The sequence below is a fragment of the Lacerta agilis genome, chromosome 7, assembly GCF_009819535.1.
Source record: "Lacerta agilis isolate rLacAgi1 chromosome 7, rLacAgi1.pri, whole genome shotgun sequence".
NCBI lineage: Eukaryota > Metazoa > Chordata > Lepidosauria > Squamata > Lacertidae > Lacerta > Lacerta agilis.
Genome location: NC_046318.1, coordinates 41650727 through 41673333, shown reverse-complemented (window position 1 = coordinate 41673333; position 22607 = coordinate 41650727). Strand labels below are relative to the sequence as shown.

Sequence of the window (22607 nt, the reverse complement as noted above, 5' to 3'; positions counted from 1 at the left end):
CAGACACAAGAGAAACCATTTCAGATGGGCTGATTTGATTCCCCAGCGCCTTCAGCTACAGTAAAAGTATAGTAAAATGCAGGGCTGTGAAGCTTTCGCCTTGTGATTCTTCATTCCCAAGTCCCTGTACAGAAGAGAGCTCTGAACGCGAGTTTGAGTCACGCACCTTTTCAACTTTCCACAAGGTGGCGAACGCTGCTTGCAACAGGTTTTCTGTAGTGAAACGCATCAGAAGGTTTCAATGATTTTTTTTAAAAAGTCCATAAATTAGTTCTTTGAAGAAGGGAGAAAATAAACTTTATGTGTATCAGCTCACACGAATTATAGTGGAAGTTAAAAAAGCACAAGCGAATAGTGTTCCTCGGTGGCAACTGATTCCTATCAGAAAAACAAACATTATTTATCCAATAAATATTATTTTCTTGCTACATGCTCAAGGAGAAAGTCTAATATTTCTACCTGTATATAAAAAGCTAAAACACAATTAAAGTTAATCGACAAAATCTGATTAAAACTATCGTAAACATTGTGTGTCCTTCAGCTGCTTAAAGCAGTGGAGCTTATTTTCTGTTAAATTACATAAACGTTTTGAGTTTTGAGAACTCGATGTTTCAAAGCGCTCCTGCGTGCACGTTCAAGCAAAATAACTGAATCAGGAAGTTAAAAAAAAGTCATCGTGGTTCCGCTTCTTCCTGCTTTTTTTTGCTCATCAGCTTAATAATTAACATGCACGGCAGTGGCTCCATCAGTCTGCATTTCTTGAGACAATTTTCTGAAATGGATCTGGACTTCCACCTTCGAGAAGGAAACAAGAAGCCAGTAATACCAAATTACTTGAAACGGAGACCAGACGTGATCTTTTCCCCATCGCCCCTCTTCTTCTACATCATTTTCAGGAAAGTAATGCTTATGGATTGTGAAGTCCCAAGGAGGGATTCCCTTAAGAATTCCCTTGCATATGAAGTTTTAATGGAAACCCTCCCCACCTGCGTGTGCTTCCCTGCCAAGTCCAAGCTGCTTGGGTTTACAGGGGGGAAAGGGGGAGATGGGAGGAAGAAGATACAAACGTAACTTTCACAGAATTATCAATTTCTAATCATTTCCTTGCGTCTCATTGCCTGGGCGTTTGTGTTATTTGTTGTTGAAATTCTCAGATGGCGTCTAAAACCGAGATCTGTCCACAATTTTTTTTAAAAAGCATACAAACCATTTCCACATTCAGAGAATAAATATGAGTATGTTCATTACACTTTCAAAATGGGCAAATAAATCACAGTGAATATGGTATGACAACAAGCCACCATCACCGTATGAATAAAACGATGACATTTCTAATTTTGCCCTGCCAGCATGGGAGCTCTGTAAATATGGAGCAATCTTGGGGGCAACATTCTTCCAAGTTCCTTGTGCAGTTGCCAAAGCCATTCAGCACCACAGTGTTTGGACAGCTCCGATGGGAAAGCAACTGTTCGCCCAGCGGGTAATCAATCCACCAGACTGTCAATTGCCATCTCTAATTAGAAAATTACAGAGAATCCTCTAAGACTTCAAACAGCTTTGGAGGGGAAATTAATAGTAATGTAATGACGACGGCAACAAAAACAGAGATTGAAATATTTAATTGCACTGGTTAAAGAAGCACATGCCCAAGATTTCTTGGCTTAGTAAACAAATAGCAAGAATTCTGTTTTGAAAAAATGACCAGAGTCCACTTACTTGGAAGCAATTTCCATTGAAATCAGTGGGGATTATTTCCAAGCAAGACGTTTAGGAGGAGGAGAAAAAAAGTATCTGTTAAGGACAGACTTTCTGCAAGAGACATGCAATCGAATGACCCATCTCTGAAATATGGGGGAAATGTGAAATTTGAAAATTAGCCACCTCAGTGAGAGTTTTGGTTGGGAAGGGGCGGGGGGGGGGAGGTGTAAGTTAAAGTGCTTATGAGAAGCTTATGACTCCTGCTCGCATCATCTTGAAGTTGGGATTGTTCTGTTCCTTGAGGAATTGGGGTGGTGACGTCTTTTCTGATACCGATTATTACGTGACTGCAACAACAACAATAAAAAAGTCATTGGCAAATAAAAATCCGAACGCCACACCAACAGAGAAACAAAACAAGCTAGACACCCGGCAAGGCAACAAGGCAGAGAGAGGAAAGACTGAGAGAAAGAGAGGGAGAGACCCCCTGTTTACAACAGAGAGCTGGGAGCAGAAAGCAAAGAGGGTGCAAAAGATCTGGTAGCTAAGGAGGGAGCCTGGGCTGTCAGCATCCAGCAGCCAAAGCTGGTCAACTTGGAAGGCACAGAAGGGGGAAGAAAGGAGAAGAAAGGAGGAGGTAGTGAAGCAAAAGGAGACAAATCGACGCTGAAACCAGGAGCTGCTCAGGGAAGGGGAAAAGAACAGCGCTGTAGCATTTGCTATAACGCAGCCAGTTCCCACTTTCTCCCTTTCTGTTTCCCTCTTCCTTCCTGCAAGGATTTCCTCTTCTTCATCTCCTCACCCTCTCTCCCTCCTTGTCTCTTGCCTGCCTCGCAGGCTCCACACCTGCAACTTTTTAAAAATTTGAGCTGAGCAACCCCCCCCCCCAAGCTAGGCAGCTAACAAGTCGATCTGCTTGTCTGTCCCACGCCCCCTCCCTTTCTGCGGTTTCCCTCTTTGCCCATCAGAGGAAGAAAGCAAGAGACACACAGAGGGAAACCGAGAGAGAGGCGATGCTTCAGGAGGATTAACTATCCCCACCGAAACTTCCTGGGAGGAAGAGAGCAAGAGGAGGAGGAGAACAACAACAACAACAAGAAGAAGGGAGAAATCCTCCTTGATTTAGATCCAGTCTTGCGCCTGGTTTCCAGAGTTGAATGGTAAGGCGAATGAGCGGAATCGGGGCGGGGGAGAGGGGCATGGCAGTGCCGGGAGGAGGAGGGGGCGGGTGGGAGAGGTTGTGCCTGGGTTGGTGAAAAGTCCCACAGGCGGGTTCCCCAGCATCTGATAGTTTCAAGGTGACAAGAGCTGATTCTTTACTGGACAAAACTGGGGAAGGGGACAGGGAGCCCCCTAGGAGCCCCTTGTGACCAAGGTTTCTCTTTCCCACCCACCTAGAGTGGCAATGTGTAACAAAGCGCTTCTCGCCCTGCTGGTCTATGGGATAATCATGCACTGCAGCGTCTACTGCTCGCCTGCTGCTGGACTCCAATACCCCGCGCTGAGGTGAGTGAGTGCCCGGCTCTCCCCACCCGACTGGGAACCAGGGCTTGGCTTATTATACTGCATGGGATTTCTTTCCCCCACCCTTCTCTCGTCACTGCTAACCGGGTCCAGACGCTTCGCTGGGAGCTGTCCAGCTCAGATTTAGCCTTCTAGCCTCCAGCTAGAGACAAATTGGCCCTTTCCTTGCCAAGAAGGAAAACTCCCGAAGAATTCTCTCCTTCTCTAACCTTGGGGAACCCACAGCTCAAGGTTCAAAGTCCGGGTTAGGTCACTTGCTTAGAGACATTGATAGCTGATGTTCTAAGGAACCCTCCAGGTTAGAAACACAGGCTGCTGTCCTTAGCGCAGCAATGAAATTGACTACCGAGCAACTGTGCAAGTTGCGTTTGGTCTCTCTTTCTCTGTGTGTGTGTGTGAAAGAGAGTGCGCGTGCGTGCTGGTGCGCGCGCCTGAGAATTACTTAATTAAATGCTCGTAGGAAACCGCGATATCCTACAATATATTATTCTCCGGAATTTATACAATTTCATTTCACCTTCCTTCGCTTTCTCCAATATAAGCAATGCCTATCTTGGGGTTCCCATTCGCTTTCTGTTCTGTGGTATGAATTCTATACCACCATTCCATGGGATTGGGTCTGAAGCATAAACCGAAATATAAAGCCACTCATTGACATGCCAGATTGCTATCCTAAATCTTCCTGGGGTATTAACTCCAAGTTATGCGTTTAGAAGCAGGGTGGGTGTGTGTGAAGTTTATGTGTAAGTGTTTATCTGCAACAGTTGTGTAGATATGTGGAGTTTCTTTCCAGATAATCAGAGTGCCAAACATTGAGAAATACAGGCAGATTATGGTAGATCAGCCATTCTGATATCTAAAACGTTGACTCCGAAATAAATGTACCTGTAGCCCAATTCTATGCACATATATTCTGGAACAAACCCTTTTATGATATCAGATTATGTGCATAGGAGCACCCTTGTGCTCACAACGAAAGTATGTTTATATCCAGGACATAGGTATACCTGCATACATGTAGACTTCGAAATCCCGAATTTGGTTGCCTATTACCTGCTGCGTTTGCCTGGCAGGTAGGCTACTGAACCCGTAGCCAAGTTGTTAGAGGAAGGCTCTGGGTTATAGATAAGGACTCTGCGGTGTCTGTTACGTTTCTGGCAGTACGGATCACAGATAGGAAATTACATCTAGTGAGTATTATATTACAGCAGAAGTGTTACGGTATGTATGATGGGCAACTCGATCCACACATGATGCACTGATACGATTACATCCTACTTGGAATCGTTGAACTCGGTAGGACTAATGTATGTACCTGGCGGAGGCCGCGCTAATTTCAATGGCGCCTGCTGCTTGAGCAGCCGTGCTAAGAAGGAAGGTGCGCATCTAGGGAAGGCAGCTTAAAGTGAATGGCCGTGGCCCAGACTGAAGCTACCATTAATGTATACGCGTGAAGTGTGTAGGGTTGCCCCAATACGGTGAAATTCTATTGGCTGGCGCAGTTTGTCATTTCGATCTTCAGATTTCCCAGTAAGATTTTAAAGCTTCGATGGTGCAGGTTTTCTAAATGGAAACACCGTAGGATTGAGCTTTACTAAATTCATTTCCCGCAAGTTTAACTTTTATTGAAAGGAAAATGTGGATGGACTGCTAAGATCGCTCCACCAAATGCCATTCAACTGGGATTCTTACCAAAAGGTTTGCTTCTGGAATAACCTTACTGAATCCAATGAGCATGCCTGTACCTTAAGGTTGCAATCCCAAATGCATTCCCCAGGAAGTTAAATTCCAGTGAATTTTTTTTTAATCTAGGCTGTTTAAACTGCATCCCTCAATCAACTGTCTCATACCAGGAACCTGAGCACGTTTATTTGGCAATAAGCTCCACAGTGACTTATACTAGATTGTTTTACAAGGCAATATCGAAGAGTATAGACTATGGATCGACGATAGCAACTTTACTTTTAGGATGGCAGGACAAGCCCGTAACACCACCCGGGAGCATTTCCCTGTTATCATTAGCAGTATCGACAGACGGTCGATAGTAGAGATTGGCTGCCTTGTTGCTCCCAAAATTACCTAAAAGTGAGCCTGAGTAGACCAGTATGCCGCAAGGCTCCTTCCGCATAACCTAAGTTGGTTGTATCGACTTTTATACCCCTTTGTTCCAAATATCCTCTTATTAAAAGTGGAGCCTCCTTGATCAGGAGCAGCCGATCTGTAACGAACAGCTGCTTGTGAACTTCCCAAACGCTTAGAGCAAACCACTCTTGAGGACAGAAGGCAGAGCAAGATGGGACTTTTGGGCCGAGCCAGCAAGACAAATCTTGCGCTTTTTCCAGAATCCCTCCAAGGTGGCCCAACAGAGACCGCTTGCGGAGAGATGCTGAGGACTTCCGTCAGGGTGCTGAGGCCGGGAAGGCTGCTGCGCCCAGACCAACAGGGTGCTTTCCCTCAGCGTTGCTTTTTCCACTCCTCTTTAAGAGGGAAAGAAGCCAAGAACGCTACTGACCCCTATTGGTTTCTAGATCAGAAGAATTGGGAGGAGGAGGGGGCTGATTCTTGTGATCTGCCACCAATCTTGGGGAAGCACGAGGCTTTCCCTGCCCCCGGGGAGGGGGCACTGAGAATGAAAGCGACTCAGTCCTGGTGACAGAGTGCCCAACGCGGCGGGACGCTCCTGCCCAGGTTCTGAGGTTGTCCTGAGACGAACCAGCCTCCTCCACCCTCTTGGAAGATTGTTGTCCTAGGTTCCCTCAGGTCTTTCAGCCCTCTTTGCCAACCCAGACCTGGGAGTTGGTGGGGCTGAGTGGCGGGGGGTGGGAGCAGCTGTCAGTCCCGGGGAGGGGGACCCTTCTTCCCCTCCGCAGTGGATGTAGCGGGGCCGGGGCGGCTCTTGGCTCCATTCAAGCGCCTGAATTAGCAGCCGCGAAACACTTGAGGAGCATCCATTATTGATAGCTCCTGCCAGAGCTCCGCAGACGAAAATAGCTGCCGGAGAGTCGCGCAGTGACCTAAATCCGGCAGCAGGGAGACCACGGCGGAGATCAGGCTGGGTGGGAAGCGGGGAGGGGTGGGGAACCGTTGTAAGACGCAGAAAATAGAGTGGAGAGCGTATGTCTGCTTGCGCAGAGGAAGGAAGAAAGGGAAGAAACGCAAACTCATGCGCCGAGTCCAGAGCCGCTCCATTCCTGCGTTTTTAGAGACGTCTCCAAACTCCTCCTAGCTATGGAACGAACCGGGTGGTCCCCAAGGGGTCTCCTTCTACTTCTCAGGAGTAGGGACACCCTGAGGCCTTGGGAGAAGGTGGGAAGAGAAAACCCAGCCCACAGGAAGCTGCCTTAAACCGAGCCACAGCATTGCAGTCAGTTTAGGCCGGGTTTCCAATGTTCTTCAGTCTTGGAGCTCCATATACTGTTAGACTACAACTCCCATCATGCCCCGGCCAGTTTAGCCAATTGTCAGGAATGACGGGAGTTGTAATCCAGAAAGATCTGGGACCCAGTTTTGAGGAGAACTGGTCGATACTGGGTTTCAGACAGAGGCTTTTCCAGTCCTACCAGGAGATGCGAGGCATTAAATCTTATGCATGTAAAAGTGTGTCTTACCAGAGCCCCTTCAAATATGTGAAGAAAACATCTGGGCATAAAAAAGCAATAATAAAAACCCTATTGCTTATTTTTCACACGCTGATTCTGGCCTGTTTCCCACGCACTGCGTGTGAATGGCGTGTGTTGGGTGTATAAGGATCATTTCATCTCCCAATCGTTTTTACACCGTTCCCTGGTTAGATTCTGCGTTGCCCACAGGCCTGGATTAAGGGTACAAGGGATCTCAGGCTAATAGAAGGGAACTGTATGTTGACGAGGGAAAGAAGCATTAATTCATCAAACGAATGATCTTAAATTAATACGTATTAAAATAAGTAAAGAAATAGATAAATAAATAAATAAATATCGGAACACTAATTTCTTTAAAGTGAAATCCCTCTTCTACCCTATAGCTGTGACAAAGTCACGCGTGATGTAGTTCATGCCTACATACATAGATTCTCATTTCACAACAACCCTGTGAGGAAGACAAGGCTACAAGAGAGTGATGAGTCCGAGGTCGCCCATTGTGCTTAACTGGGAAACAGAGGGCCTAACACAGGAGACTCTCCGGTTGTTGTCTCAACATCCAGCCTAACTGGGGTTGATGGAGTCCGCTAACATCCGGAGGTCCACAGGTTCCCATCAATGGCCTGAACCCTAAGTGCCCAATGTCTCCTCCTAACAAGTGACATGACCAAGCAAGGATTTCAACCCAATCTCCCAGCCTCCATGCATGCTCTGATCCACTCCACTTCCATTGGTTCTGGCGAGAGATATCTTCCTCTGAACTGTCCGAGACACCGAAATAAAATCGAAACGAAACCGATTTGCAGAACGGCAGAAAGGATTCCGGGGTGGGGAGGTCTTGAGTTCAAGATCCCCTCCCCCTTTTGTCCCACTGGGTCAACTGGGAGCACGAAAAGCCTTTGGCTTGATTGAGAAAAGAAGGGCGAAGTCATTTGAACGCTAACTAGGAAAGGAGAACTGGACGTGGACCTCTGTATTGAAGGTGTAATAGAGGAACAAAACAGGCGGCTGGCGAGCAGGAGGAATTGCTGTAGAGATGTCTGCCCCTCCTCTCGTTTTGGCAGCCTGTGGGGCTCTCTCTCTCTCCCCCCCCCCCTTTTGGCTCCCTTAGCTGGCTGGCAGTCTTCTTCCTCGCGGCTAAGGGGGCAGACCAAGCGCAGGGGAAGCGAAGTGGGGGAAAGGGAGCGAGCCTCGGGCGCCATGGGTGCATCTGAGTGGGGGGTGAGGGTGCCTCATGGTCCCAGCCAGTGCCGCCTCCCCCTCCTCCCACCGCCGCCCCCTCGACGTCCCCACCCACCCCGCTCCCGCCGCGATACCACACTCAAGGCGCGGCGCCTGTCTCCCTCTGCTACAGTAGGCTGGAAGATGAAGCGTACGACGAAGACGGCAACACCCTGCCCGACTACGCCTTCGACAGCGAGCCCCTCGGGATAGCCGACCCTTCCTCCATGCTGGACGACGTGTACACCTTGTATTACCCACCGGAAAAGAGGTGATTAAGCCACAGATAGATAGAGTTCAAAGCAAGCTGCGATCCTGGGCACCCTGACCTGGACTGGACGCGCCCCGTGCGCCGGAGCAGCTGCGCAATGGACCGCGCGGTGGGTGTGGCGGGCCAGTGGGGGTGGGGTGGGAAGAGAGGTGGTTTCCCAGCCTTCCTCCGCTTTGTCTTTGGAAGGGGGTGAGGAGGAGAAGCACCCTTCTCAAGCCGAGGATCCTCCTCTGCAATGTTTCCGCGTCAGACCGAGAACAGACGGGGTGGGGAAGAAGGAGGCGAGCAATCCGACTTACCTCTCTCCGGGCGGGGGAAAAGCCAGTTTCTGAGCAGCGCGCCGCGCGCCCCGTCCTAGAAAATGACCCGAGTTGCCCCGAGCGACAACTGCCAGCTCGGGGGGGGGGGGGAAGAGGGGTGGGAGCGCGCGCGCTCGAGACTCCGCTGCCCAAGCAGGCGCGGCCCGAGGTCCCTGGGGGACCCAAGCAGAGGCCGACCCCCAGATCCCCCCCCTCCCCTTGCTGAGGTTTCCCTGCAGGATGAGCTCAGGGTAGTACTAGGTTCCTCCATCAGCTTGCTGATCATGGTTTGTTGCCTGTTTTATTTTGATCTCTGTGTCTCCCTCCTCCTCCCTCCCTCTCTCCGCCGCTTCCCTCCCCCCTTCGTTTCTTCTTTCTAGGCATGCGGATGGGATCTTTAATAAAGCCTACAGGAAAGTCTTGGGCCAGTTATCGGCGAGGAAGTACCTTCATTCTCTGATGGCCAAGCGGGTGGGGTAAGACGGTCTTCCTTGTTTGGGTGGGGGTGAGGGGAGGGAGTGGGGGTGTGTATGGGGGGGGGAGAATCTAAGGAACAAATCTTAATGGACCATCCGATGGGGTTAGAATGGATTAAATGGCACTGGGCATGTTATTTCGTAGCGCTCAGCAGATCTGTCACCTCTGCACAAATGATAGAAATGCATGCAAACCTGGATCACAGTTCGATTCACAGTGCTGGATCAAACTGTCCCAGGGTGCGTGGAAGACCAACAAGTCTGTCTCTAAGCACGTTTAGAGAACTTGGGTGCCAATCGCGTCATCGCCGTTAAGTTGGGCTGTTGATCAAACTACGGGTGGAAATATGTCATCCAGAGACGAATATTATTAAACAGAATTGGGCTGAACTCCCGGAGAGGTGGGCTTTCCTGGTTTACAACCTTCAGGGCTATATTGTTAAATAGAGTTGCTAATCCTCCACGCTCCCTCGAATGTGACACAACCGGCCTCCCTCCCCACCCCATTCAGCCTGACAGGATGAAAAGGTGCGGTGACAAGCTCAGCTGATAAAGACCTTGTCAGTTGTACAGTTCGCTCCTCTGCAGAGTCTGACCGACCCCCTCCAACCCGCTGGGGATGATTAAATAAATACTCGAGGCTCCTCTGAGAGGAAGACGGCAACATTTCCATAGATCCAGGCGCAGACGGACCACAGAACGTGCGGAAAAGAAATAAAATTGAAAATAAAAACAAAGCAGCCCCTCCCGCCTCCTCCTCCTCCCTCCCCGTCCCCGACCTCTGCTTTGAAATCAACCCTCCTAGCCGGATGCCAGCCCGCGCGTGTATCAGCAGAAGGCAACATTTTAATAAAGCCCATGGGGAAATGGATTACACCATTTCAGGATGAATAATTCATGCCAGGAAGAGATTGTCTCCCGACTGTCGACTTGTATTATGATCACACTTCAACTTCCGCAGCGTGGTTAGAGAAAGCCTTTGTTTCTTGGCGCCTTGGAAAGAACCTGCCCTTTATTGCTCCGTCTACGTGTTGCTCGCGCTGCTTAAAAGGAGCAACCCCCCCACACCTTTTAAGAAACAAAACAAAGCAAAGCAAAACAAAACCCCAATCCCTGCACACTCCACCGCCAGATCTTTCCCTAGACCAAATGTTTTTTGGATAACTCTGTGATAAAAAGGATGATGATAATAATGAGGATGATATAAAGGGGAAAACACACACACACACACAAAAAGCTTCGAATTGCTGAAAGGATGAAGGTTAATCGGGGCAGATCGCGAGGGGCTTATTGTTTGGCATGGGGGGGGCATTGGCCTGTGGAGCAAGCCTGGGTAGGAAAGAAAAGGGAAAGCTGGGACACCCCCCGCCCAACACACACACACAGCAGACAGCAATATAATGGAAGATAAAGAAGAATAGAAAGTGACTCCTTCCTCTTGTTTATGAACAAGATGATGCTCAATAAGAGTCTACACGGAGTCTATCCAGCAAACGCCCCTTGGCAGTGAAACTGACCAGCTTTCTGGGCGTTAAGGTGCATTTTGGGCGCGATTTCCCGACCCCTTTCCCTTTTCTGCTTCCGAAAGACATAGCTCCTGTGGCAGGGTTCGCGGTTTCCGATTTTGCAACCACGTTTCGCTTTGCCTTCTTCTTTTTCTCTCCTCCTCCTCTCTTTTCCCTACTCCTTGCAGCGGAGCGAGCGGCCTGGAGGATGACTCGGAACCGCTTTCCAAAAGGCACTCGGACGGCATATTCACAGACAGCTACAGCCGCTACCGAAAACAAATGGCTGTCAAGAAATACTTGGCAGCAGTCCTGGGGAAAAGGTATAAACAAAGAGTTAGAAACAAAGGACGCCGAGTAGCCTATTTGTAGCGATGAGTTTCCCAGTCGCTCCTGTGTATACAAAAGCCCCGGGGAAAAAAAAATCCGAGAGAGGACCCCCCCAACCCCCCCCCAAAAGTCATTTCCAAACTGACTGATCAATCACCGCTCCTGTGTTATCTAAACATGTATTTATGTATGAAGTAAAGCCATTAAATGAATATTTTGATAATAATATTGTTTTTCTTTTGTACCAAAATAATATTTAAGAATAAGCACTAGAGAAAATGCACAGATCTACTTTGTGGACCAATCCTTAAACTAACTAACTAAATGTTAAGATTAGAATCTATAGACCTGCTAGAGCTAGTTCGATAGACTAGGGAATTAGAGAGGACAAAATGATGCTGCAGTGGTTAGCATTTGCACAAGAGACCAAGGACATTCGCCTGAGCTGTTTTATGTTTTTATATTTAAAAAAGAGAGAGAGAAAATGGAGAAGACAATCATTGTTTTGAATATTGCTCCTATTTTTGTAATGGAAATTAAAAGGAGAGTATTTTTATCCATGACAGGGTTGAAGAAATTACTATTCTCCATTTGCTACTGTACATAGACAAAGATGCCCTGCTACAAGGGGAATATGAGGCTATTGATTTGGGAGAATTACTGACGCAGTTCCTTGCCCCGGTGAGTCTCCTGTCAGGCTCCTTTGACACGTCCTCCCTCCTTCCCCTCTCCCTCCCCCCCCTTGCTAGAGATGACATTTCCCTGCTTTACTCTGACTGCCCTTTTTTTCTATGTATCTGGATCTGCTCTGAGACCAAGTGAAGAACGGAGCCTGCAAGACTGTTTAAGGTGCATCGGCCACCCCTCGCTCCAGAACCCCTCTCTCCTAGCCACTCCTCTCAATTGGGGGCGCGCACGCAAAGGAGCGCCTCTCCCTATCTGTTCGAGGCCGGGGGTAGGGGAGAGGGGATGAAGGGTCATGCCGATCCGCCTTAGCGGTTGTGAGCAGAGAGGACCAGGGTCCGGTAGTTTAAGAGACGATTGTAGTTCAGCAGGATGCAAATTGTCGAAATAAATAGTTGAGCCCCAATGAGAAATCCTGGAAGAGTTGTTCTTTCTGGTTTCTGGGATAGCAGACTAAGAAGAGGGCCTGCTACCACGGGGGAAAGCGTTTCCCATATGCAGGTGTGTGTATACACATATAGATACACAATGCACTGTGTATAAATATATACATATCTCACACTATGCATATGTAGGGTCCAGACTTAGCCATGCTCAGTCTAGATCGATGCGTCAACTCTAAGAACGCCTAAATATGGATCCAACCCTGAGGTAGCCTCAGGAGTAATATGTTCGATCCGTTAGGAAGTTCGGAGTTCAGATCTAGGGCGGAATAGAGAAGAAACGACCCCCTTATCCCATCCCTTTGGGTTTTGGACTTGGCACAGTCTAGGTTCTAGGAGTTAAAAATAACCTGCCCCATCAGGCCGGATCTATTCATGCAGCAGACGGAGGTGAAACTCGTGATGGCAAAGTGGACAATAGCACTTCAGAAAGAAAGAGTCCTGCCAGTAGAAAACCGGCAGGAAGATTCTAGTACAGGCCATTTCCTCCATTCCCAACTCCAGAAGTTAATAAGATATAGAAATAATTAAAGGGAGCATTTTTTTAAATTAAAAAGTGCACCTGTAATCTGAAATGGTATATTCCACTCTGCAACCTTAGCAACTCTACCACCTTCCGTTTCCACCTATTCTGCTGCAGGTGTGGATCCCGCCTCAAAGAGATCCATCGGCCTTCGAGCTGTTTGGTATCGGATCTTGATGCAAAGTATTCACGTGTAACTCTCCAGTGCTGTCCATCCTTCTTCTCATCTTGTGATATATTGGCTAGCGTTCTCTCTTGATAATCGCCCCCCCTGCCCGCCCACCCGCCCGGTGGGAGTCACTTTCACTTTCACTCTCTCTCCCCCTCCCCCCTCCTCTCCAGTTCATGGTTCCCTGATAGAACTTTCGCTTCTCCGCCCTCGATGGCCTCTCTCGCAAATGTTGTGTTTTCCATCGGGGCCACTTTCGTTTCTTTTTTCCCTCGAAAGCAACAACCAACAATTATATTGTGAACGCCTCAGGCACTTTTAGTTTTGTTATGATGCAAGCTCTTAATTGTCAGACTGTCTTAGGCCCCTCCCCCCTGCTGTAGCGCCTATATCTATATATCTCTCTATATATTCCACCACTAAAGAATTATGCACTATTACGAAAATGTTTATTTCCCTTTCTTTTTCCTTTTCTTTTCGGTTCCTTGTTGATTTATTGAGTTTGGAGGTTTAAAATGTATTTTTCTACATTATGGCTTTAACCGCTTAGTAAAATTTATTTCATACAATCAACTTTGGTCATGCTAGAATGTGTAGTATTCCCTCTGCGCTTCAGTTTCTAAGACCTGATCAAGCATCTTTCTGTGGGGACGGGGACCTTGAAATGTGAGTGCGTGTGCGCCTGCGCGTGCGTTTGTGTTTGTGTGTGAAGTGTGTGGAGGGCATTGAAATAATTCCTTGGATTGTGTGCAGTGGGTATTGAAATAGTCCCAACTCAGAAAGGACTTGTTTTCCCCCTCTGTCCTCCAGAGAATTAACTGCCAAATGTAAATAGGGTGGCTCAAAGCCGATCTAGTTCTGTTAAACTCAATGGGGCTGAAGGTTGCAGTTCCAAACCGTCCATTCTCGTTGATGGTCTTTGTCCTGCTTTCTGTTCATTCACACTTATTTGGGATGCGCCAGCGCACGGCGCCAGTCACAGGTATGAATGAACGGAAGCTGCTCAAAGAACAAGCAACACCCCGCCCCTCTCTGTTCCCACTGAAATCAAGGGAACTTGGCATTTTCAAGTCAGCAGACTTATCCAGAAGGACGTCCCATTCATTTCAATGGAAAACACATTTGTTGAGGGTTCTCTAACACAGTGGTGCAGTACGGTCGTTTAATCTGGACCCTGGGCTGAATAGCCTTAGCGGCTCTCCCACCACAGTAAACCAGCCCTATTGTATTTAGGGACCCAGGACTTTCTTCCCAGGGTCCTGTCTCGACGGCACCATTGCTTTAACGAGCTGAGTACCTTTTGGGATGCCGTCTGTCGGGTGCGATGCGCCTTAAAGGATCAGGGTGTCAATCAGCTTCAATCATAGGGTGGCATCGGATTAATTGGGTATCTCGCAGCTCAGACTCGACCAAACGGGTGGGCTTCTTATTTCTAGAGCCCCCATCCCAGATCTCCTTATTGAGTTGTAGGACTTGGATCTAAATCCATTTAGGTTGTCACTTTTCGTTCATGTGTTGGAAAGAAATATCATTTTTTAAGCAGTGGGATTATGCTTGACTGTTCAACTGAAGTCAAAGGGATGAAAACCTAACCTTGATGCAAAACATATCCCTCGGGTTAAAAAGTTGCCCAGGTTTCCAACTCCGTGTGATTCTTCCTCCTGTATTTTACTTGTATTTTACACCTCTATTTAGTTAAGTTAAAAGCAGGACAAATATGACCATGCTAAGGACAGCCTCCTTTGCTTCAAAAAATTAAATAGAAGAGGGGAGAAGGCAACCTTTTTCTGTGTTGATGACATTTGCTTCTAGTTATTATGGGGTATATGAAAGAGTACCCGCAACAAATAGCCGCACTGTACATTGAAAGCAGCATCGCACCCCGCAAAGAATCCTGGGAGCTGTAGTTTGTTAAGGGTGCCGAGCCTTGTTGGGAGACGCACTATTCCCCTCACAGAGCTACGATTGTCAGAGTGGTTTAACAATCAGCCCCTCTGCTCAGGGAGCTCTGACAACTGTAGCTCTTTGAGGGGAACAACAGGGGTCTCTTCTAACAACTCTCAGCACTCTTAAGAAACTATGGTTCCCAGAATTCTTTGAGAGAAGCCGTGACCGCTTCAAGGGGTAGGAGACTGCTTTAAAATGCACAGCGCACATGTGCCCGCCCCGTAACTTTAACGTAGAATTATCATTGGTGTCTGAAACAACAGCCCTGTTATGAATGACCCTTGTTTTTCCGAGAAAAGGGGGAGTTTAGCCTGTGAGAATCGTCAGCAGGATTCCCAGCCAGCTCCTCGGCTACTGAAAACGGGTGGTGGGGAGAACTGGAAGCTCTGGAGAGATTGGCACTCTGATCTGGACGGCAGTTAGCAGCGGGCTCCGCGTTGAAATGAATGGAACGCGTCTCCTAAGGGCAAAGCCGGGGCGGAGGTGCACGCCAGCGCCCCCTAGAGGCCAGCGCCTCGTCTTGCTCTACGAGCCACTCAGCCGTCGAGCAGAGAAAAGGCGTCTGACTTCCCCCTGTCTGATCCGGGCCCCGAGTAATCCATAGCAGCAAACCCAATCGAGTTTGCGTGCAGGTCCCGGGCGGGCTACGGCAGCAGCCATCGGTAGCGCAGCCGTCGAGGGCCTTCGATCTGATGCCTGAGTGGTGTGTATGAGATCAATCTTACTTGAATTTTGCATTCTCTTCAGGCCATGTGACGCAGGATGCCGTTTGCAGCTTTTCGTGCCTTCCCTTCGCCTTTTAAATCGCCACGAGTTCACAGATGGCTATTTAGTGGCCCTACAATGCTGCAACACATCAGCTTGCATTTCTTTCTTTTCGCTTCCCCCCCCCCCCTTTCCCTTTCCCTCTTTTGGTGTTAAGTCTCTTGAATTCCTTTAAGCCTCGCGAGTTGTTCCTTTGACGAGGACAACGGGCAGGACCTCTTGCTGTGTGTTTGTGTCCCATGTTTGGTGCGATGACGCGACGGCGACCTCTAGGGGCTCCGTTTTGACGTGCTAGTCGTGCTCAGCTTCGCCTTGCTAGTCCAGTGGGCTAGTCAGTTTCAGTCAGTCTGCGAGTGTAACGTTTCTCCACACAGCCCGTGGTCGCCTGTCTAGGATAGCTATCCTCTGTCGCCAAGAGCCTTAAATCCCATGGATCCAATTGGAAATCCAGTGATCACTGAGGTTAGATGTCAGTATTTTGGAGATATCTATCTATATCTATATATTTTTTCTTCCTTCTGTGTAGCAACTTGAGTATCAAAAAAGCACTACAGCAAAAAGTAAAACACCCGTGGTTTCCATCAATAGGACTTTGAGAACTGTTATTTCAAAGTGTGTAAAGTTTGTATTAATAAATTTTTGTAAACAATGCCATTTCGTCTAATGTTTGGGGGAGACAGTGCAAATGGATTTCCACCAGGAAATAACTTCTTAAATTATGATTATGATTATTTTATTTTTAACGAAATCTGTAACATTTTATTTTAACCTGTAGGGTTTCTCCCCCCCCCCCTTTCTTATTCAATGCTTCTACAACACAATGAAGTAGGAAGTTATTGGAACTGCAACTTCAGACACAATCGAGAGAAGGAACCAAAAGCAAAAGCCGCCCCAACCAACTCATTCAAAATAATCAGGTTTTTTTTTAAAAAAGAAATTAAGCTGTTTTTTCTCCCACTTATTATAGGGATGCTTCAATCACTTTGATAGCCAGCTCTTATGTACGCTCCAATGAATTTGTTGCAGCTGCTCTTGAAGCAATGGTCTAAGTCTCTCAGCTATCTGACTTTAGAGCAGGAATGAGGAACCTGTGGCTTGCCAGATGTCGTTGGACTGTTGCTGCCCCATCAGCCCCACCCAGCATGGTCAGGAATGATGGAAACTAGTCCAACAACATCTGGAGGGCCACAGTTTAGCCACACCTGCTTTAGAAAGTCAAGTCGAACAGATGTGGGGCAACTATCTGAAGAACGTTACCATCCATGTTTAAATGTCATTGAAATTAATAGGATGTGCAGTGTGATCCTACACACTTTCTCAGAGGAAACCTCAAGGGGACTTTCTTCGGAGTAAACAGGATCATGCTGTTCAACTCTTCACTGGGCCCTCTTGTACAACTGAATTCTGTAGGAATTAGGCACGGGTTTTTCTGGATTGTGTTCAAGAGCTGCACTTTTGAAACCAGGCTTACTAACTGGGGAGTAAATCTCATTAAAAACGTGATGGGATTTATTTTGGAGTAAACATATAGACTGTCTCCTGGAGGTGAATCCGTGATCAGGCCTGCAGTTCTATTCCATGCATGTTTTCTGTGAAATAAACCCCAGCAAATTCAGCAGGTCTGTCTCTTTAGTACTTTCTTTAGGACTTTCCATGGGCCCCTCCAGACTGGTGTTTTTTGTGGGTGTTTTCTGCAACTTGTCATTAACACAATAAAGGTGCACATGTGGTGGATTTACACTGGGCTCTGTGCACATCCTGCTGCTTTCTTAGCTATTCTGTCATGAGTGCCCAGTGTTACTGCATTCTCGCCATCTGGAGGAGCACTCTTGCACTATAGTGCAACAGAAGCGGCGCATGTCCTCCTCCCTGCAAATGTCTGTGATAAGAAGAGTTACAGGATTTTAGTAGGAAACCATGGGACATGCACTGGAACAAAGCAGAAATACAGCCCCCAAACCCTAGAAGGCACAAACAACATGGAAAGCAGGAATGCATCTAACCACCCTGATACCATCATGGACACAAAAGCATGACACATACTTCATAAAAAGGACATTTTGTGGGGCCCTAAGAAACATGGTTGAGAATGAGCAGCAACGGACAGCCCAGGCATTCCCAGTAGGGCAATATGTATTATAATAAGGAGGATGTGCTAAAGCATGGGTGCTTAACTTGTGGTCTTCCAAATGTTTTGGAATACAACTCCCAGCAGCCTCTGGCTGGGGCTGATGTGTCACACAGTACAAAATATCTAGAGGGCACCAGACTGGGGAAGACTGTGCAAAATAATAGGTTTTGCACAAAACGTTCTGATACATTTTAAAATATGCCAACTCTCCAATGCTATAAATGCTCTAAGCACTCCAGTTTCAAGTTACACCTATTTGTACTCAGGTACAAAGTAACAGCAGTAGGACTACTCAGTCAAAAATACGGCGCCACTACTCTAAAAAGTGTTGCTTCAAGTCCCATCCATCAGCATGTGAAGAGTTAAGGGGCTCCTTTGAGAATGGTGCCTACTACCTGGGAACCAGGTTGAACTGACAGCATAAGGATTCACAGTAGGGTATTCTAAGGGGAAGCCTTCAGTTAAATGTGTGGGAAATAATTGGAAATACTCCAGATCCTTGTTATGCTTGTGATTAGCATCATTCCAGCAGATTAGAAACTGTTCTTAGCTAGAGTGTAAAAAACTCCTCCACATTTAAATTCAAGAAAGAAAAACAATCCTCCTATGCTTCTTTGTTCAGTACCATAAATAATCAAACCACTCCAAGATGGCAAAACTAGGAAGTCGTAGAAACAGCAGCAGCAGCAGCAGCAGCAGGCCCACTCCAAGATGATGTGCTGCTGCTGCTGCTTCAGTAAAAAAACCTGAGCTTGGAAAAGTTGCCTTGACACCGTGATACTTGGAAGCGAGACCCACTGGTGCAGAAGGAAAAGTTACAGAACTTGAGTTAGTTCCATTCAAGCCAGTGAGAGGCTAGGCTGTTAGGGGACAATTACCTGACCTCCAATGAGCAGATTTCATGAGGTTAACATCTAGTTAACAGCAAACAAAAACATTGATTGTATGGATTGCTCTGGGCTGGTGTGTATGTCACGATCCAGTCTATTTCTGCTCCATTATAGCTGGGAGAACTTTTTTCCTGGCAGGAGGGTATTACCGGCAAGTGAACAGTGATTTGCATCCTAAGAGGACGTCTATGATACACTGATTTTCCAGCACACACAAAGGAACTTATTAGTGCTTCAAGGCAACAGCCATGACGGCTACTCTTCCTTCCTTCCTTCCACCAGACACATTAACACAATGGTATGCTGAGCAACCATAAAGTTGTTGTGATGTTTGTGGGTAGATATCATTACTGATATCAGCTCAATAGATCCCATCTGTCCTGTGCAGTTCTTCCCTAGAACATTTAATTTCAGAGTGAGACATATACTTCCCTCCATCCTGGACAATGCCAAATGTAGGTTTCTATTCATTTCCTTTTGAGCTCTGCTTAAGTCACTAGGGCCAACCCCCTCCCAACTATGCATGGTATAAATGCATTTGATCATAAAATAAGCCTCCACCAATGTGCTGTATAACTCCAAAACCAGAACTTGTTCTTTCAACAGCCTCAAATCATCCCAGCACTGCCGAATCCAACCATGCTGAAAAACAGTTGGCAGGAGAAAGTTCCAAGTCATGCCATGCTGACCTGTCTCCATATCAGATGGTCAGCCACTGGCTAAGGCCATGTTGTGTTCCAGCCCTTGTGTTTGCTGCTTTGTGGCTGATCCAGAACACCCTATTGTGGCCACAAATAACAACCCGCCCTCATTCCTCCCTTTCCCCAGCAACCTGTTGACAAATAAAACACCTTGAGAGCAACAAGGGGAAAGCACCAGCTCTTTCCTTCCATGGGATGCCCATAACCATTAAAAGCTACAGAATACCACCTCCTTCTCACCTTACCATGCTCTTCTGGGAGGCCCAAATTCCCTGCAGCCAGAACTCATTGTTATCTTGGATGCTCTGTTGCTTGGACTAGAAAGCCAGGTCTGACACAAGTGGGGAGAGTGGTGTTGTGTTCAAATCTTACTTTCAGGCTTCCCATAGTCATCTGGCTGGCCACTATGAGAATGCTGGACTAGATGGGTCATTAGCCTGATCCAGCAGTCTCTTCTTATCTTCTAAAGTTTTTAATCTAGAACATACCCCACCCTGCCTTGGCCATAAAATGGAAATCATCAAGGTAGTTCACCAGGGTATTGAAAGTTGTCCAGTTCCTTAAGGCCAACTAAAAAAAAATAATGCACTGAATTTTTCAAACATCGCAAATAAGAATTCTATATATACACAATTTTTCCTGGAAGGAAAGTTGCAAAAATGTAGCAGCATTCACCGATTAAAAGGTGGTACCCAACAGCTATTTATCTAGCACATTTAATTTTCTTCATTTCATTTTCCTCTCACAGCAACCATGTGGGGTAGACTACCATTGTTCCCATATTGTGGGCAGTACAGTGGTACCTCAGGTTACAGACGCTTCAGGTTACAGATTCCTCTAACCCAGAAATACTACTTCGGGTTAAGAACTTTGCTTCAGGATGAGAACAGAAATTGTGCTCTGGTGGCGCGGTGGCAGTGGGAGGCCCCATTAACTAAAGTGGTGCTTCAGGTTAAGAACAGTTTCAGGTTAAGAACGGACCTCTAGAATGAATTAAGTTCTTAACCTGAGGTACCACTGTACTTTTGAGGCTGTGAGCATATGACATAAGGACTGTACGATGAGCACATGACAGGTGATCAGGAAGGACTTAAATCCAAAGCACATACCAGCATGCTCTGTCTGCAAGACTCCCCTGTTCTACTGCATTACCCTGATGTCAAGTGGCAAATCAGGCCACAGAATAGTGCCACACAGGCCTCAAACTTTTAAAAGGTCACCAGCTTTATAAATAAGGTGCTACTGGAAAGTGCTACTGGAAAGAATTTTCTAAGGTGCTACTGGAAAGAATTTTCTATTTTGTTTCGACTATGGCAGACCAACACGGCTACCCACCTGTAACTGGAGCTTTATAAATGACATTGTTTTATAAAACCACAGTGAAGAACTACACCATTTGTGTGTCTCTAGACCTAGAATTATGGGTAGGGAGGGGCCAGTTTGAACAAGGATGACGTAGCAGACAATGTGAAAAACAGTGTCCAAGACTTGCATAGCTGCTGCCATTCACAGTCTGCAACACTGATGGATAATTGGTCTGAACTAGTATTAGGCAACTACGTACCTGTTTTCCTTGTGTGTGTCGAAAGGCCCTGTCTTCTTCTATTGGCTCAGCTGTGGCTTTGACCCCCTTGCCAGTAGGGAGGTACAGGGTGCACTGACAAGAGGCCTTTCCTACCACCCCAAACCTCTTGGTGGGGTATACTGGGGAACATGACCACTGGGTGTGGCTGTCAAGGGTGCTTCTCAGTCAAAAAAATGCACATGGCAGATAGTTTGTACAGAATTCTTTATTGCAAAAAAACAAAACAAAACAAAAACCACAATTGTTTCTGGCCCTAACTGTTTCCCTATAAAAAATTTCACTGTATGCCACTGAGCTATCCTGTCTATGGCCCTGATTTGAGTAACAGTTTAATGGCAGAATGCTATCAGGAGGGGTCAAGAATTGCCTTTTTTTTAAGATAAGCAACCCCTCAAAGCCAGAGAGAATGCACATTGTGTGGGCCGTGCTGGAATGAAACAACCTTGAACATGGTTATAGTTGTAATCAATTGTGGGCTGTTACATCAAAAACCTAAGAATAAAAGAGTCAATCTATAAAACGGCACATTAAAATGATCCATAAAACTGCACAATAAAATTTCTTTTTCTCTATAAACAAGCTTTTTCAGACAAAAAGTAGATAGGAATTCATGAAAGTTAAAATATTTATACTCGGGGCAGCGTGGCTAAACTTAGAGACAACATTTAATTTTCTGTGACGTATTTCTTTAACACGTTTTCTAAGACGGATGATTTAAATCCAAGGAAATCGAGTGAGTCATCTGTACGGTTGGACCAGTGGCAGAGCTAAGTTTAGAATCAAGGAGAACAGAAGATCTCTGGGTTTTAAGGGTATAAAGTACTATTCTGCTCTCTCCCCCTCACTCATATACAGACACTGTTATTTTGGGCTTTTACAGAGAAAACAGTATGCCACAGGATATCTTGTGGTTCTTCACTATAGCTCCCCCCGCCAATGACGAACAGAAAGCCAACCCTGTGTTCCTCCCCCCATACTTTATCAGTTCATGCTCCCCATAGTCTTCTGAAACCAAAGGTAAGGGGGCTGTCACAAAGATAAGTAATTTGAGCATTGGCTAATTGGCACTTTTTGAGATTTCATCTGATATGGTAAGTCAGGGAATTGTGGGTTCAACCCAATCACAGTATTTTTCAAGTGTTTTCATGTATTAATTGAAAATAGTCTAAAACATTAGTTTTTTGATCGGGTGGTTGGATCCAGAAATGTCCTAAAGTGGGCCACACCACAGTGCCACTATTGTTTATTGTTCTTAAAAGAGGGAAAGGGGAAAGTTTATGAAAAAAACAATGGAGATTATAATGAGACACCTAACCAAATGGGGGCATAGTGCACATCAGAGTGAACCAGTGGTGCTGGCTGTAAAAAAAAAAAGTGAAACTACTGTTCTAACCATAGCTGTCAACGTTTCCCTTTTCTTGCGAGGAATCCTATTCGGAATAAGGGAATTTCCCTTAAAAAAGGGGAAAAGTTGACAGCTATGGTTCTAACCCACTTTGGTGCTGTTTCCAACTTACACATCTCAAAACAGTTTGGATCAAACATATGTTGGAGGTCACCTCCTCCCTGAGACCCCATTGGAACAAGGGTAGTGTCCTTTTAGGCAAGTTATTGTGTTAGTGTCCTTTTAGAGCCAGTGTGGTGTAGTGGTTAAGAGCGGTAGACTCGTTATCTGGGGAACCGGGTTCGCGTCTCCGCTCCTCCACATGCAGCTGCTGGGTGACCTTGGGCTAGTCACACTTCTCTGAAGTCTCTCAGCCCCACTCACTTCACAGAGTGTTTGTTGTGGGGGAGGAAGGGAAAGGAGAATGTTAGCCGCTTTGAG

At 46.6% G+C, this 22607-nt stretch overlaps 1 protein-coding gene across 6 annotated transcripts; it reads left to right on the top strand.

The window, feature by feature from the left end:
- Positions 1–2546: 2546 nt before the first annotated feature.
- Positions 2547–16126, top strand: ADCYAP1 (adenylate cyclase activating polypeptide 1). 6 transcript variants are annotated; one of them, XM_033154992.1, is made up of 7 exons: positions 2547–2858; positions 3097–3204; positions 8197–8334; positions 9014–9109; positions 10803–10937; positions 11511–11625; positions 15458–15563. In XM_033154992.1, exons 2-7 carry the CDS (start codon positions 3104–3106, stop codon positions 15464–15466), a joined length of 594 nt encoding a protein of 197 aa, XP_033010883.1. In that variant the 5' UTR covers positions 2547–2858; positions 3097–3103; the 3' UTR covers positions 15467–15563. The 6 variants fall into 6 exon arrangements, with proteins under 6 accessions (XP_033010883.1, XP_033010881.1, XP_033010880.1 ...); XM_033154990.1 differs by lacking the exon at positions 15458–15563 and adding an exon at positions 12712–12869; XM_033154989.1 differs by lacking the exon at positions 11511–11625 and having other exon boundaries at positions 15458–16126.
- The last annotated feature ends 6481 nt before the right edge of the window (positions 16127–22607 follow it).

Bases quoted from the DNA above. Each gene is read 5' to 3' on its own strand.
- ADCYAP1 (XM_033154987.1), top strand. From the start codon at position 3,104: ATGTGTAACAAAGCGCTTCTCGCCCTGCTGGTCTATGGGATAATCATG. The intron at 8,335-9,013 runs GTGATTAAGCCA...TCTTCTTTCTAG, and splicing joins TATTACCCACCGGAAAAGAG to GCATGCGGATGGGATCTTTA. The intron at 10,938-11,510 runs GTATAAACAAAG...TATCCATGACAG, and splicing joins GCAGCAGTCCTGGGGAAAAG to GGTTGAAGAAATTACTATTC.